Below are 15,673 nucleotides of genomic sequence, written 5' to 3'. Positions count from 1 at the left end.
TCTCTCTCTCTCTCCTCCGCCTCCTCTCTCCGTTCCACAGATGGAGTCTCTGAAGAGAAGACGCACTGTTTGAAGATGGGAGGAGAGGAGAGGAGAGGAGAGGAGAGGAGAGGAGAGGAGAGGAGAGGAGAGGAGAGGAGAGGAGAGGAGAGGAGAGGAGCCGCAGGACTGGCTGGAACACTGTTCTCTCACAGCTCCGAAGACGCACACACACACACACACACACACACACACACAAGCATACACACACTCTCTCACAGGACCTCCAAGCACCTTTAGCATTGTCATCCTACAGTATGCTGCTCTCTCTCCCCTTCCCTTCTCTCTCTCTCTCCCTCTCCCCTTCCCCTCTCTCTCTCTCCCCTCTCCCCTTCCCCTCTCTCTCTCTCCCTCTCCCTCTCCCCTTCCCCTCTCTCTCTCTCCCTTCCCCTCTCTCTCTCTCCCTCTCCCTCTCCCCTTCCCCTCTCTCTCTCTCCCTTCCCCTCTCTCTCTCTCTCTCTCTCTCTCTCCCTCTCCCCTTCCCCCCTCTCTCTCTCTCTCTCTCTTTCTCTCCTCAGCTCATGCTTGTCTTTATCTTCCCAGTATCTTGTGTGTGTGTGTGTGTGTGTGTGTGTGTGTGTGTGTGTGTGTGTGTGTGTGTGTGTGTTTGTGTGTGTGTGTGTGTGTAAACCCGTGATAATCAGTGGTAGTTGTTCTGCTGTTGAGATTGAAAGAGAGAGGCTTCATTTGCACGTTGAAAGCTAAAACACTAAACAAAACGATATTAACAGTGCAAAACACCCCTTAACTCTTCACCTCTCTCTCTCTCTCCCTTTCTCTCACTCGCTCTCTCTCTCCCTTTCTCTCACTCTCTCTCTCTCTCTCTCTCTCTCTCAAATAAGCTTTATTGGCATGACAAGTGTAAAAACCTATGCTGCCAAAGCAGTAAAGAAAATTATTAACTTTGACAATTAATAATAAATTAACGTATATTATAAAAATGTCAACAATACAATCAAAACCATCTAACAACAATTCAGTTAATAATATAACAGCATGGGGAACAGTTTTTTGTTGTTTTTGTTTTGTAAACAGATGTAGGATACAGAGTCTCTCTCTCGTCTTTCTCTTTGTTCTGGATAATCGTGTCATACGAAGATGGTTGCCAGTTTTCCCCAGGTTTAGCGAGGATTGAAACCATCTCCATAGCGAGGGTGTCGGCTAGCTTCACGGGTGTGTGTGTGTGTGTTTGTGTCTCTTATGAAAGTGTGTGTGACTCCTGGTCCGGGGGTGTCTTAAACCCCCCCCCCCCCCATATTGTGTGTGCGTGCGTCTGTGTATAATGATCTTCATGTAATCTGTCTGCAGCTGGTATTCCCAGATTACAGTAATCTGCTGCTCATCCGGAATCTAACAGGGATTAGAGCTCCCATCGTCACGGAGAACGGCCGTTGAGGGACCTACACCACAGGGGGGTTGTGTGTGTGTGTGTGTGTGTGTGTGTGTGTTTCTAGGTCAGAGGACGGCAGAGTGGGGTCTGGGTTTCTCTCTAATCCCACCCAGTGTTGAGATATTGACTTAATCTGGGTTATATTGCCCTGGTGTGGCTCTCAATCCCCAGTGATCTGCTAAGACCCCTCCTTCTCTCTCTCCCTTCAACAGAGGCCTGTAGAGTCAGTAACCTTTCACTCTTTCTGGGCCGAGGGTTCCCCACCCCCCAACACACACACACAGACACACACACACACAGACACTCACACACACAGACACTCACACACACAGACACACAGAGACACACACAGACACCCTCACACACACAGACACTCACAGATACACTCACACACACACACACACTCACACACACACACAGACACACACAGACACACTCACACACACAGAGACACTCACACACACAGACACTCACAGACACACTCACACACACACTCACACACACAGACACACAGAGACACTCACACACACAGACACACACACACTACGTTAAAAGGCCAGCAGCACATTCCGGCTCTAGACCTGCTGCCCCCTTGACTCCCGCCCCGTTGTCACGACAACAGTCCGATCAGCATGCCGGTACTAAAACACTGTCGTCGTGGCGACAGATGGTGAAACTTGGCCTATTGTGCTTCGTCTTTCACTCAGGCCGTGTTCCGTCTAACACTCACAGCCTCTCCTCTTTCTCTCAACACTCTTTTCTCTTCCCCCTCTCTTTCACGGTCACTCTGTACTTTCCATATGTCTCTTTGTCCCTCTTTCTCTCCGCCCCGCCCCCTCTCTCTCTCTCTCTCTCTCTCTCTCTCTCTCCCTCCAAAGATGAGCAACACTACATGCTCTGGTGTTTAGTTAGTATTTAAGGCGCCCGTGTGGAAGCTGGTCTGTCGTATCGCTGCGCTACCCGCCCGTCACGCCATGTAGCCCCACTGGCAATCAGCTCCAAGTATGACGTGTTCATGGTGAAATACGCAGCGTTGGCTAGGGCTCTATTTTTCATATGCAGATGCTTTGGCGCGCGTGTGTTCAGAGGTGATGGAAAATGTCTGATATATATGAACTGTTAAATTGTATACTGATGATGTTGTCTGGGGGGGGATGGTTGTATTAAAATGACCGAAAAATGTGTCGCGCATTAATTGGTCAATTCAATGACTTTTGTTGTTGTTGTTGTTGTGTATAACTAGCTAGCAAGCTATTTAAAAACTTGAAGAGCCTTTTTTATTTTATTTTATTACTATATGGGATAAAATGGTTGCATTTTTGGCTATTTCTTTCCATTTCATTTCTGTCTACAATTCAATACATAACTATTTATGCAAAATTCAGCGCCTGTTCAGCTGAATGAGGTATTTGGGGGGCTCTCATTTTGCTTGGACAATTGTATGACGATGTCAGTCTGAGGCGATGAGGTTCACATCCATGGTTCACACACACTGCATTCCATTTAACGATTCATGCAAAATTGCACACTGTCAGGCCAATGTTCAACGCAGTCTTGAAGGGCCATAGTCATGCAAATGAACACACGTAGAAACTGAGCACTTTGAAGTAAAGTTATCGATTTGTGCAGTTCTCAGAAGATACGTTACGTATTTAGTCAGAAGCTGTTTTTCTTTGGGCAGTTCTGGGCTGCGTTTTGGAAGTTATCTGCTGACGTCCTGTCCCTGAAAAGCCTACAGGGAAGAGGAAGCAGCTGGGGCTTTATGAATGATGGGATATTACTCTAAGGAGGTACCACAAGTATACAGGAACAAAAAAACAAACCAAATCCAATTTATGTACTTTTTATTAGTATATATATATAAACATAAAGCCAAATGTTCTCTCTCTCTCTCTCTCTCTATATATATATATATATATATTGAGAAAATGTGGCTTTATGTATATTACAGTCATTTTTGATCATTTTCTTAATCTGAAATAGCTAGAATTCAATTCTACATCTTTAAAGGGCTAGCAGAAGATGGGATAAATATTATTTTAGTTAGCATATAAATGAGCATTTATCACACATCCCTTGTAATAATCAAGAATATTTAAGTACGGTAGATCCACTTTTACATGTTACTAGGGGAATCTTGTACTAGACAACATTTGTTCTGTATCTTTTCTCCCTTATCGGTGGGTTTGTGAAAAGTCCTTGCTGAAAATATAAAATGACAGCCCATATAGCAGAGGTGGGACAAAGTCATTGATTTGCAAGTCCCAAGTAAGTCTCAAGTCAAGACAGACAAGTCAAGTCACAAGTCCAAAACTGTCAAGTCCTTTCGAGTCCATTTAAAGAGATGATCCAGGTTATTATTTCTAGCCGCTAAGCACATGTAGTCATGAATTCATGACTCGAGTCTGATTCGAGTCCAAGTCATGTGACTCGAGTCCACACCTCTGCGATATAGTGATGGTATTACAGTGTATTACATTACAGTGTGATAAGTACTACAGTGTATTACATTATAGTGATTAGTATTACAGCGTATTACATTATAGTGATTAGTATTACAGTGTATTACATTATAGTGATTAGTATTACAGCGTATTACATTGTAGTGATTAGTATTACAGTGTATCACATTATAGTGATTAGTATTACATTACAGTGTGATAAGTACTACAGTGTATTACATTATGGTGATTACTATTACAGCGTATTACAATGTATGAAAACAGTTGAGGTGACAGTTGGACTCTCGACGGGCCTGTTTCCGTGGTGATGCGGGTGGGAGATCTGGGGTGAGACTCAGGGATCTTGTCCTGTTCTGTGCTCTGCGTCGTACTTGTCTACGTAGGGCTGGACCACCTCCCACACCTAGACCAGGGGGTCAGAAAGACCATGAGAGCACATAAGCCATGTTTCCATCCACACGTTTTATGCGAATTAAGTTGTATCGAATTAAAAATGCCTTATGGAAACAGTAAAATTCGATTAAAAATCATGAAAATCGACAAAACGTTTGTACTGTCGATCTCGTCGGATTTTCTCTTGTTCGATAAAAGCCTTTTGTGATAAATGCTTTATCCGATTTTAAGCTCTAGATGGAAACGCACGTTCGCCGGCTTTATTCGCATTCATATTTTTAGCGATCCTCACACAATTCGATTGACAAGTGGATGGAAACATGGCTATACACTACACCAGAGAGACAATTACATCATGCATGTATTCGTCTCGTCACATCGTCCGCTGTCGTACGTCCTCTGAACGTCCGTTTGGTTAAGACGCAGGCTCAATGTGGCGCCACACTTGCCTTCTGGTCCAGGAGAAGACGGTGGACCGCCTCGATGTCCGGGGACATGAACCTGTCCTTGATCCAGGGCCTGTAACGGGGACAAGGGACAGCGGATAAACGACCAGCCCGTCGGGACGTTTCAGACGACTGAAGGTTGCGTAGCGTCCGTTAAAACTCACTGGACCACGCGGCGCACCAGCTCATAGACCTCCTCCAGGGGGGCGGTGCTTCTCAGGGGCCGGACGAACTCCACGCCCTGGCAGGCGGCCAGCAGCTCGATGGACAGGACTGAGAAGAGAGGCGGTCGGTCGGACGGTGGACGGACCGACCAGGCTGAGTTTCCCAGAGGCATCGTAGCGCTACGATGAACGCCGTAGCTTACGATGAACGTAGCGCTACGATGCCTCTGGGAAACTCAGCCCAGCTTTGTCTCAGTAAAAACACTGCCTGTTACCTTACGTCGCATTCACACGAAAACATAGGAACTAACACAGCTGCAAAGAAACGTGTCAGAGAAGAAGAGTCGCTTGAGTAGCTTAACGTGAGCAGCTTAACCCGATAGACCCCCCTTGTGGGTCTATACAGTAGTCTGAGAGGAGCGTGTGGGTCTATACAGTAGTCTGAGAGGAGCGTGTGGGCCTATACAGTAGTCTGAGAGGAGCGTGTGGGTCTCTACAGTAGTCTGAGAGGAGCGTGTGGAGGAGCGTGTGGGCCTATACAGTAGTCTGAGAGGAGCGTGTGGAGGAGCGTGTGGGTCTATACAGTAGTCTGAGAGGAGCGTGTGGGCCTATACAGTAGTCTGAGAGGAGCGTGTGGGTCTATACAGTAGTCTGAGAGGAGCGTGTGGGTCTATATAGTAGTCTGAGAGGAGCGTGTGGGTCTCTACAGTAGTCTGAGAGGAGCGTGTGGAGGAGCGTGTGGGCCTATACAGTAGTCTGAGAGGAGCGTGTGGAGGAGCGTGTGGGTCTATACAGTAGTCTGAGAGGAGCGTGTGGGTCTATACAGTAGTCTGAGAGGAGCGTGTGGAGGAGCGTGTGGGTCTATACAGTAGTCTGAGAGGAGCGTGTGGGCCTATACAGTAGTCTGAGAGGAGCGTGTGGGTCTATACAGTAGTCTGAGAGGAGCGTGTGGAGGAGCGTGTGGGCCTATACAGTAGTCTGAGAGGAGCGTGTGGGCCTATACAGTAGTCTGAGAGGAGCGTGTGGGCCTATACAGTAGTCTGAGAGGAGCGTGTGGGTCTATACAGTAGTCTGAGAGGAGCGTGTGGGTCTATACAGTAGTCTGAGAGGAGCGTGTGGGACTATACAGTAGTCTGAGAGGAGCGTGTGGGTCTATACAGTAGTATGAGAGGAGCGTGTGGGTCTATACAGTAGTCTGAGAGGAGCGTGTGGGTCTATACAGTAGTCTGAGAGGAGCGTGTGGAGGAGCGTGTGGGTCTATACAGTAGTCTGAGAGGAGCGTGTGGGTCTATACAGTAGTCTGAGAGGAGCGTGTGGATCTATACAGTAGTCTGAGAGGAGCGTGTGGGTCTATACAGTAGTCTGAGAGGAGCGTGTGGAGGAGCGTGTGGAGGAGCGTGTGGAGGAGCGTGTGGGCCTATACAGTAGTCTGAGAGGAGCGTGTGGAGGAGCATGTGGGTCTATACAGTAGTGTGGGTCCCCCCCGCCAGCCTACCTTGCTCTACGTGTTCCACCACCTGCAGGGCCTTCCTGGCCGCCCAGCCCCCCATGGACACCTGGTCCTCTGCGGCCGCGCTGGAGGACAGGGGGTCGGCGGACGAGGGGTGGCACAGGACCTTGTTCTCCGAAACTACGCGTGGGAACAGGGCGTATTAACAGGGTGTGTTACAGTGTGTATTTACAGGGTGTATTACAGTGTGTATTACATTGAGTATTAACGGGAGTATTACAGGGTGTATTTACAGGGTGTATTATGGGGTGTATAACAGTGTGTATTTATAGAGCGTATTTACAGGGTGTATTTACAGGGTGTATTTATAGAGCGTATTTATAGGGTGTATTAACAGGATGTATTATCAGTGTGTATTTATAGAGCTTATTTACAGGGTGTATTATCAGTGTGTATTTACAGGGTGTATTTACAATGTGTATTTACAGGGTGTATTATCAGTGTGTATTTACAGGGTGTATTATCAGTGTGTATTTATAGAGCTTATTTACAGGGTGTATTTACAGGGTGTATTTATAGAGCGTATTTACAGGGTGTATTACAGGGTGTATTAACAGTGTGTATTTACAGGGTGTATTTACAGGGTGTATTTACAGTGTGTATTTACAGGGTGTATTATTAGGGTGTATTAACAGGGTGTATTATCAGGGTGTATTTACAGTGTGTATTTACAGGGTGTATTACTGGGTGTATTTACAGGGTGTATTTACAGTGTGTATTTACAGGGTGTATTATTAGGGTGTATTAACAGTGTGTATTTACAGTGTGTATTTACAGGGTGTATTTACAGTGTGTATTTACAGTGAGCAAAGCTGCTGTGTTGTCTCCCATAGAGAGACCGTGGGTTTCAGACACAGGGGAAGGTACTGTGGCGTTTATCAGCCTTCCTAGGTCACACTAACCCAGGGACGCGGCGGTGCAGTGGGCGATCATGAAGCCGGAGTTGAGGCCGCCGTCTTTGACCAGGAAGGCGGGCAGCTCGCTCAGAGACGGGTTGCACAGACGCTCGATCCGACGCTCGCTGATGGACGCCAGCTCGTGAACCGCGATGGCCAGGAAGTCCAACGCCTAGACGGCGAGAGGAGGGAGCGAGAGAGAAACAAGAAAACAATGTGCCACAAAAAACAAACAACACACTAACCCATGTCAACTCGTGTTTTTTTTTTCCCAACAGGCACCCTGCCTCGGCCGCACCGGGTCTCGAACTCAGGTCCTCGTACTCCCAACCGCTGTTCTAACCAGCTACGCTGCTGAAAAGCTAGCTAGCGTGTTCTGTCCTCACCTTTGCTGGGTATTCTCCATGGAAGTTCCCTCCTAAGATGGTCTCTCCTCTCTCTGCAATCACCATCTGATGACGCAGCCATTAAAGATCAAACTGCGATGGATGAGTGGCGCAGTTAATTAACACTCCAGTGTGCGAAGACCAAATGATTACGATTTTGTATGACTATGTTATAACTATGTTATACCGGGTAATAGCTACATGGGGGGCGGCTGTAGCTCAGTTGGTAGAGCGGGTCGTTCAGTGATCGAAGGGTCAGTGGTTCGAATCCCAGCTCCGACTGTCCACATGTCGAAGAGTCCTTGAGCAAGACACCTAATCCCAAATTGCTCCCAATGAGCAGGTTAGCACCTTGCATGGCAGCTGCCACCATTGGTGTGTGTGTGTGTGTGAATGGGTGAATGAGAGGCCATTGTAAAGCGCTTTGAGTGCCGCTAAGGTGGAAAAGCGCTATATAAGTGCAGTCCATTTACCATTTACATATGTGACTGCAGAATATATAGACACTAAGGATACATGGTTGTCAGTGGCACTGTTGATCTCTGTGTTGATTATGTTCTTGACGAAGGCTATTGTGTCATTGACGACCCCGTGGACCTGTCGACAGAGAAAAGAGGAGGCGGAGAGCGATCAACTCCTGGGCTGCCAGGCAGTCAGCCAGCGTCGGCCATGTTTGTAGTTCTCCCCGATAGGTCACACCTGAGGACAGCAGCGCATGGTGTAGGCGTCCTGGACTCTGTCACAGAACCGATGGCTCTCTGGGAAACACAGATGAGACACGGTGGGGACAGGGGGGTCGTGACAAAACATGATGGCGGTTAGTAAACCGTGTTCTATGTATAAGGATCGTCTCGTTCACCGGCAATCTGCGAGGGGTGATGATCCGAGTCCAGCAGGGAGCGGAAGCGCTTGGCCACCTCAACCTGTCCCGGGTGGGGACGCAGCGCATGGACGTCTAGAGCAGGGGATGGGGACGGGGGGGACGGGGGGGGGTAGAGAGGAGAGGGGGAGAGCGTGAGAGGAGTGATGAACGATGCGGGGTTAGAAGCAGCATCAGTGACTGAGCCGTATCCCCTCCCCCTGCATTACATCTTAAATGGTGTTGAGAGACTCGCGTTGAGGCATCTGATTAGCGGGAGAACATTATTATTATTATTATTATTATTATTTTTAACTATGGCAAATTTTAACATTTAAAACATGTAAATAAAACATGTAAATAATGTAATGTAATGCATCATCCCCAACATGGGCGGCAGCAGTGAGTAGGCTAAACAAAGCGGAGAGCGCCGAATCGCCGGTAGAAGAATACAGTCGATGCGCTGTGGATATTAGCCATTTAAGTGTACAAATTTGCCTTTTATTTGAAAGGTGCGGGACTACAAACTGTAGCGACCTCGGAGAAAAGGCTTTCATCTTTCCAACGATGTGTTTACTTTGGTGAGTAACGAAACGGTTTTGTCTGTAGACTCGGACGAGCGGGCCGAGGAAGCGCATTCATAGGTAAATTGCATTGAGAGTAACAGGGCGTTATCTGTAGGATATCGCCCTGGACCAGGTCTACCCCCCCCCCCATCTCACCGCTGTCGAAAGCCTTGTTGGTTCCCTTCAGCACCTCCAGGGTGAGGGCGGCGATGACGTCGGCCTGCCTGGCGATGGCCTCCGCCCGCTCCACGGCCTCCGCCCCGAGGGACGTGATCATCTGGGTCCCGTCGATCAGAGCAATGCCCTATGGGTAAGTGACATGAAACCTAGAATATGGGCATGTGGAAGTTGAATGTGGAAGGTCCAGGAAAAAGCAGGAACAGTTCGCAGATTGATTTAGATGTTGTTTTCGGACACCTGTGCGCAAAAGAGAGAGGTGGGAATCGTAGATTCGAAAAATCAAGACAACGTGAAAGAGAATGGGTGACATTGGTCGCGTTCAATCAATCAATCAATCAATCAATCAAAGCTTTATTTGTATGGCGCATTTCATACCCAGAGGCAACACAATGCGCTTTACAGAGAACAAGGGAGGTGGGCAGACGTCCCACCCCTACATATTCCAGAGGGAAGCAAAAAAACAGTAATCACCCGGGGGCCAGATAAGTGAGCTGTAAAAAATTCCCTGACCCCTCTCAACAAGGCGATCGAGCAAGCTCTTTTGTCGTTTGTCTACCGGCTAAGAACATTTATAAAGCAATAAATAACATTAAATTACATTTTCAGAGTAAGAGAGGCTAATAACATCATAGGAGAGACATGGCAAACACTGGTGTGTGTCTGTGTGTGCGTGAATGTGCCGTTGTGCCGTGCGTTGTACCTCCTTAGGCTGGAGCGATATGGGCTTCAGTCCGTGAGCTTCCAGGACCTGGGCCGAGATGGAAAGGGAGTAAAGACAAAACAAGGGTCAGAGAGAAGCGAGTTCCTACGGGACCTCTCGTCCTGTGTCACAACACCGGGGACGTGGGATTACGCGACGCCCGTTGAAAAGTGACGGCGACGGTGTGACTCTTTACATGTTTGGCGCCGGCCCATCCGCTCTTGGGCGACCACATCTGGCCCTCTCCCATGAGCCCCAGCGCCAGGTGAGACAGGGGGGCCACGGTCCCCTTCTCTGGGACCCAGGGCAGGCAGGAGGCTGCTGGGAGAAGCAGAGAGGTGAGAGACCCCAAACACGGACGGGAGTCTTAAAGGAGAGGTCAGCCTGAGGTCAAAGTTCAGGGTTCAGGAAGTCCCAAAGCAGAGGACAGAAATTAAATCTTTGTTGAAGATCAGAAAGAACACGGTGACTTGACCAACATTTGACATTTATCTTAGACGTAAAGTGCTCTTCATCGTCGTGTTTTATTCACTGAACTGATAGATGACGCGGCCATCGGTCAGTTTACCGTTGAAAGCCTGTATCATGGCGTGCAGGGTGTCCGGGGTGATTCCGCTGTGACCCTTGGCCAGGACGTTGATCCGCAGGGCCAGCAGCATGCGGGTTCTCTCCGGGCTCAGTGGACTGCCCACACCTACGGTCAGACCAATAACAAACGTATCAGCAGTCACAACACATAATCAGTTAGCAGCCAGCTCCTACCAGTTCGGTCAATGAGTTGCAGAAACGCTACAGACTTTCCATTCGGTGGACATTTTGGCCCAGATGAGTTTAGTTGTTGTTTTTGAAACCCAGAATGGCACGCACCTGCTGAGTGTGATCGCAACAGGCTTTCCTGCAGCTCCCTGTTGGGAAATAAAACATACGTCAACAAAATAAACAACATTTATTGTATAGCGGTATAGCTCAGTTGGTAGAGCAGGTCGCTCAGTGATCGTAGGGTCGGTGGTTCGAATCCCGGCTCCTCCTGACTACCTGTCGAAGTGTCCTTGGGCAAGACACTGAACCCCAAATTGCTCCCAATGAGCAGGCAAGCGCCTCGCATGGCAGCTGCCGCCATTGGTGTGTGAATGGCGCTCCGGGCCAGTGTAACAACTGTAGGGCCAGTGTAACAACTGTAGGGGAGCGCGTTACAAATGCAGTACCTATACCTAACATCTGAACTCAGGTAAATATACCAAAACAAAAGAAAAAAAAACAGCAAAACATTCACCCACTTGAGTTTGCTGACAGGAATGACCGTTCGGGCCAATTTCCCAAACCCTGTAGTGACTCCATAGACAACTAGAGAAGAAGAAAGAAAATACAGTTGTATTTAATATTTAATCAATGTACTTTAATCCGGTTAACCATTAATCATACCTCTGTTTTCTTTGACAATGGTGTCAATGAGCTCCCTAGCTTGCGCAACTTTGGTTTCCGCCTCCGTGGTCAGCTGAAAATGTGGAAATGGATGAGGATGATTGAGTAACTCAAAGATCAACCAGTCACATTAAGGACAGCCACTGGAGCGCATTAATCATCACCTTTATCTTATACATTCCCCTTCCTAGGTTGACCAGGTCTGCTGAAGTCAGACTGTTGCCATCTAAGAAAAGGTACTGCAGAGATCATACTGGTCAGACATGTATCCAAAATTCAGAAAATGAAACAGAAAAATGATACTGTATATATAGATACTCACATCTCCAGGTTCTCGGTATGGTGATCTGTTTATAGTGTTCAGGACATACTGTACAGTGTAAAGTACGCAGTGCAATGCCAACCTTTTACAAATAGTTGAGAGATATGTAATATGCATATCAACGATGTCATCATCATCAAACCTTTATTTATTCTCAGATGACAATTGAGTTTTCCCTCATTTGCAATGCCGCCGAGATGTAGGCCTAAACTATAACCTTTTACAAATATCCAAACGCCATTAGTCTGGGCGGTGTGTGAGAAGGATACAGGTGGGAAACTCCAACGTGGAAGGGGATGAAGTCAGGAGACATGTTGTCCCCTTCTATGACTAAAAATAAAAGATAGCAATGCGCTGGAGACCGTTACTGAACATATGCTTGGTGATTACGCACGATTACGCACGACCACGAGTTGCCCATCTTATTCATTCATTATAACAACCCTAGAACTTCATCCTAAGAATTAACTTTATCTAAGAGATGCCCACGTTGTGCTTAATTACCAAGTTCGACAAAGTCATTGTCCTCCAGAACATCCTCGAGGGTGTCATCCGCGTTCAGCCGCTCCCAGCTCCGGCACCTCCTCGCGATGAACCGAATGTCTTTTATGGCGTCGAGTCCCCCGGTGTCCGGTTTGTTCTTGGCGTAGCGCTTCAAGGCCTCGTTTCCAAGCCATTGGATAGTACCGGTCGTATCCCGACAGGGCACCGTCAGCCTCTCGCCCCGAATGTGCACTGTGTAACGAGGCATGACGCACCAGGTATACAGCACTGACCATCGGTCGTTCTCCAAGGCACTAGGGCCTACATCGCACACCCAAACCTTAACCAATCAGATGCATGCCATGCACAAGATGCACACCTGACGGTGTAGCGTTCTTGGGGTTGACTAGCCCAGCCTTTCTCAAACTTTTTTTGTCCCAGGGCACAGTAATCCATGGCCCTCAAACTCTAGGGAACACTTAGATGATTTTTCAGGGAAAGAAAGACTATTTTTTTCATTCAATGTATTTTATTAAAAACATTTGGTAACGCTTTATAATACAGCCCCATTTTAATTTAACATTAACATTTAAATGTGTATCTCTCGTTTGCACCACCTCATGTCTATGTGTCTCTGTTGTCTGTCTGTCTGTCTGTCTGCCTGTCTGTCTGTCTGTCTGTCTGTCTGTCTGTCTGTCTGTCTGTCTGTCTGTCTGTCTGTCTGTCTATCTGTCTGTCTGTCTGTCTGTCTATCTGTCTGTCTCTGTTGGCTGAGTTGTCTGTCTCGGCATTGGAGTCTTTTGCACATACAGCTAAAACGGACCAACAGCATTGAATTGAATACAGTTATTTTCATTGAATATACAGTTCTTTTATTTTGGGGTGTGTGTCGCGGCCCAGCAGGGAGGCTGGACTAGGCTACTAGCAAAATGATAGGATTCAAGAAATTATGAAAGTGCACTAATAGTATGGGTAGCCTACCTTGAGAAGAGTTGGACATGTTTTATAATTTATGTTTTAATTTATATTTATTTCCTGTCCTATACCATTGGATGGAAGTGATTAATCACTTCCATCCAATAGTATAGGACAGGAAATAAGGATGCCTGTAGAATTTCAGGAAGTAGTGGAGCTTGTGCAAAGAGCCTATAGTACTACTGTGTTGTTTAAGCACAACGTTGCGCATGTGCACTTCGACTGAATGCTGCGTCCAGGGGGCGCAAGTTTTAAAAGGTAATAAATGTCAATGTATTATCCTCCTGAGTAGACTGTTTGGACGATTCATCTTACTTTTAGTCAATCTAATTGGAGAATTAGCCAGACATGTTTGTAAAGATCCAAATATCGCGATGTATTGCTTTAATACATCCGCGGCTACAACAAACCAAACCGGAGATCGCGCGAGAGGTGGGCGTTGACGGCGGAGGAGAGGAGGCGAGTGTTTCCTGTCCGGGAGAACACGTGGTTCCTTGCTGTGACAGTGTGAAAGGTTTCCAAGCTTCCCCCTCTCTCTCTCTCTCTCTCTCTCTGTGTTCCCTCCATCCCTGCTCGTATTCATTTCTCCAGCCCTTTCTTCCTACCCACCCAAACCCCCGCTCACTCCTCTCATCCCAACCTCCCCCCTCCCTCTCTCTCTCTCTCTCTCCTCCGGGGCCGTTGTCACGCCAGCGTGTGTGAGTGTGTGTGAGTGTGTGAGCCACCAGATCCACCATCTCCGTTCGGGTCATGACGCTCGAGGCGATCCGTTACCGGGCCGGTTCCCTCCAGATCCTCAACCAGCTGCTGCTACCGCACGAAACGGTGTTCGACGAGATCCGGTCCGTCCAGGACGGGTATGACGCCATCAAGTCCATGAAGGCAAGAAACGCACTTCTCTCTCTCTAGCTAGCTGTTAGCTATCCGCTCTCTTTCTCTTTCTCTCTCTATCTCTCTTTCTCTCTCTCTCTCTTTCTCTCTGCTCTTCCATTTCCATGCGGTTTCAGTGTCACTTCACGCAGTATCTGCCTCGTGTGTGTGTGTGTGTGTGTGTGTGTGTGTGTGTGTGTGTGTGTGTGTGTGTGTTGTTAGTCCCGTGTGTTGTTAGCTAGTTTGTGTTGTGTGTTATGGTATGCGTTGGCTACGGATGCGTCTTTGTGTCAAACAGGGTGTCGATCCTTAGTACGACTGAAGTGTGTGTGTGTGTGTGTGTGTGTGTTGTTAGTCCCGTGTGTTGTTAGCTAGTTTGTGGTGTGTGTTATGGTACGCGTTGGCTACGGATGCGTCTTTGTGTCAAACAGGGTGTCGATCCTTAGTACGACTGAAGCCTGTGTGTGTGTGTGTGTGTGTGTGTGTGTGTGTGTGTGTGTGTGTGTGTGTGTGTGTGTGTGTACGGGTAACGTTAGGCTAACCGTGATCAGCTGGCCCAATTAAGCAGAATCTCTCAAAAACGACACGGGGGGTCCATCAATTATTTACCGTTTAACCGTTTTTATAATGTGTGCCACCGACAAACCCGCGTGCCGGGTACCCGCACCCGCCGTGAAAACGCCCCCCCCTCCTCTTCCACCGTGAAGATGGATATGAATTATTAATGAACTCGTTCCTCGTTGTTTTTTTTGTTCCTCGGTGACACCGACTACACACGGACTCCTTCGCGGTCACCGTCGCCACGTGAGAAACCGCTGACTGAGAAACGTGTATATAATTTCATCACGATGCGGGGTTATCGCGGTGTATGATATTAAACATTATTCGAGTACACCCCGCGATCTTAATGAAAGGGCTTGTGCGAGGCATTACGATGTGAGCGGTCAGTCCCAAGTTCAGCTGTGTGTGTGTGTGTGTGTGTGTGTGTGTGTGTGTGTGTGTGTGTGTGTGTGTGTGTGTGTGTGTGTGTGTAGTGCAGTGATGGAATGTTACTATAAGAAGAGGATGATGTCATGGTGTGTGTGCGTGTGTGTCTCAGGGGTGCAATGGATGACTCTCGCCACGCTCGTCATCTCACATATGATATCATGCATATGATATCACTGCAGCATGTTGTCTAGTCCTGCCGTGTGTGTGTGTGTGTGTGACGGAGAAGGACGCACTGCTGACTCTTAACGCCCCCCCAGGTGCGCGGCGCTCCGGCCATCGCCATCGTGGGCTGCTTGAGCCTGGCGGTGGAGCTGCGGGCAGGCGCCGGGGGCGACGACCCCGTGACCTTCATCCGGGAGTCGCTGTGTCACCTGACCTCGGCGCGGCCGACCGCCGTCAACATGGGGCGTGCCGCCCGCGAGCTGATGGAGTACGCCGAGAACGAGAGCATGGAGAAGAACATGGAACAGCTGAGAGAGAGGTAGGGATGGAGAGAGGGAGGGAGGGAGAGAGGAGGAGGAGGGAGGGAGGGAGGGAGGGAGAGGGCATGGGTGAAGGCTGAGCAGGACGAAGAGAATGAAGGAGAGGGAGAGAGAGAAGGAAGGAGGGACAATGAATGA

The 15,673-nt window shown here is 48.2% G+C and overlaps 2 protein-coding genes across 2 annotated transcripts in view; one reads left to right on the top strand and one right to left on the bottom strand.

Annotated features, from left to right (window-relative positions):
- Nucleotides 1-4,225: 4,225 nt before the first annotated feature.
- On the bottom strand, nucleotides 4,226-12,486 carry LOC311327339 (histidine ammonia-lyase-like; the record flags this gene model as incomplete). The annotated part of the gene is made up of 20 exons (XM_084460373.1): nucleotides 4,226-4,294; nucleotides 4,734-4,803; nucleotides 4,895-5,003; nucleotides 6,390-6,524; nucleotides 7,307-7,472; nucleotides 7,687-7,752; nucleotides 8,203-8,283; nucleotides 8,386-8,444; nucleotides 8,546-8,641; nucleotides 9,268-9,415; nucleotides 9,992-10,039; nucleotides 10,188-10,309; nucleotides 10,560-10,685; nucleotides 10,859-10,896; nucleotides 11,269-11,335; nucleotides 11,414-11,486; nucleotides 11,578-11,652; nucleotides 11,736-11,760; nucleotides 12,005-12,065; nucleotides 12,240-12,486. 20 exons carry the CDS (start codon nucleotides 12,484-12,486, stop codon nucleotides 4,226-4,228), a joined length of 1,881 nt encoding a protein of 626 aa, XP_084316499.1.
- A 1,273-nt stretch (nucleotides 12,487-13,759) lies between these two features.
- mri1 (methylthioribose-1-phosphate isomerase 1) overlaps nucleotides 13,760-15,673 on the top strand; it is a 12,311-nt gene continuing 10,397 nt past the window's right edge. The window contains exons 1-2 of the mRNA XM_084460389.1: nucleotides 13,760-14,075; nucleotides 15,311-15,534. Coding sequence (XP_084316515.1) covers nucleotides 13,944-14,075; nucleotides 15,311-15,534 — 356 coding nt within the window. The 5' untranslated portion in view covers nucleotides 13,760-13,943. The remainder of the gene's footprint in view (nucleotides 14,076-15,310; nucleotides 15,535-15,673) is intronic.

This window comes from Borostomias antarcticus (assembly GCF_949987555.1).
Source record: "Borostomias antarcticus genome assembly, chromosome: 31".
NCBI classification, from domain to species: domain Eukaryota; kingdom Metazoa; phylum Chordata; class Actinopteri; order Stomiiformes; family Stomiidae; genus Borostomias; species Borostomias antarcticus.
Note: the sequence above shows the minus strand (reverse complement) of the source record. Positions and strands in the feature narration are given on the sequence as shown.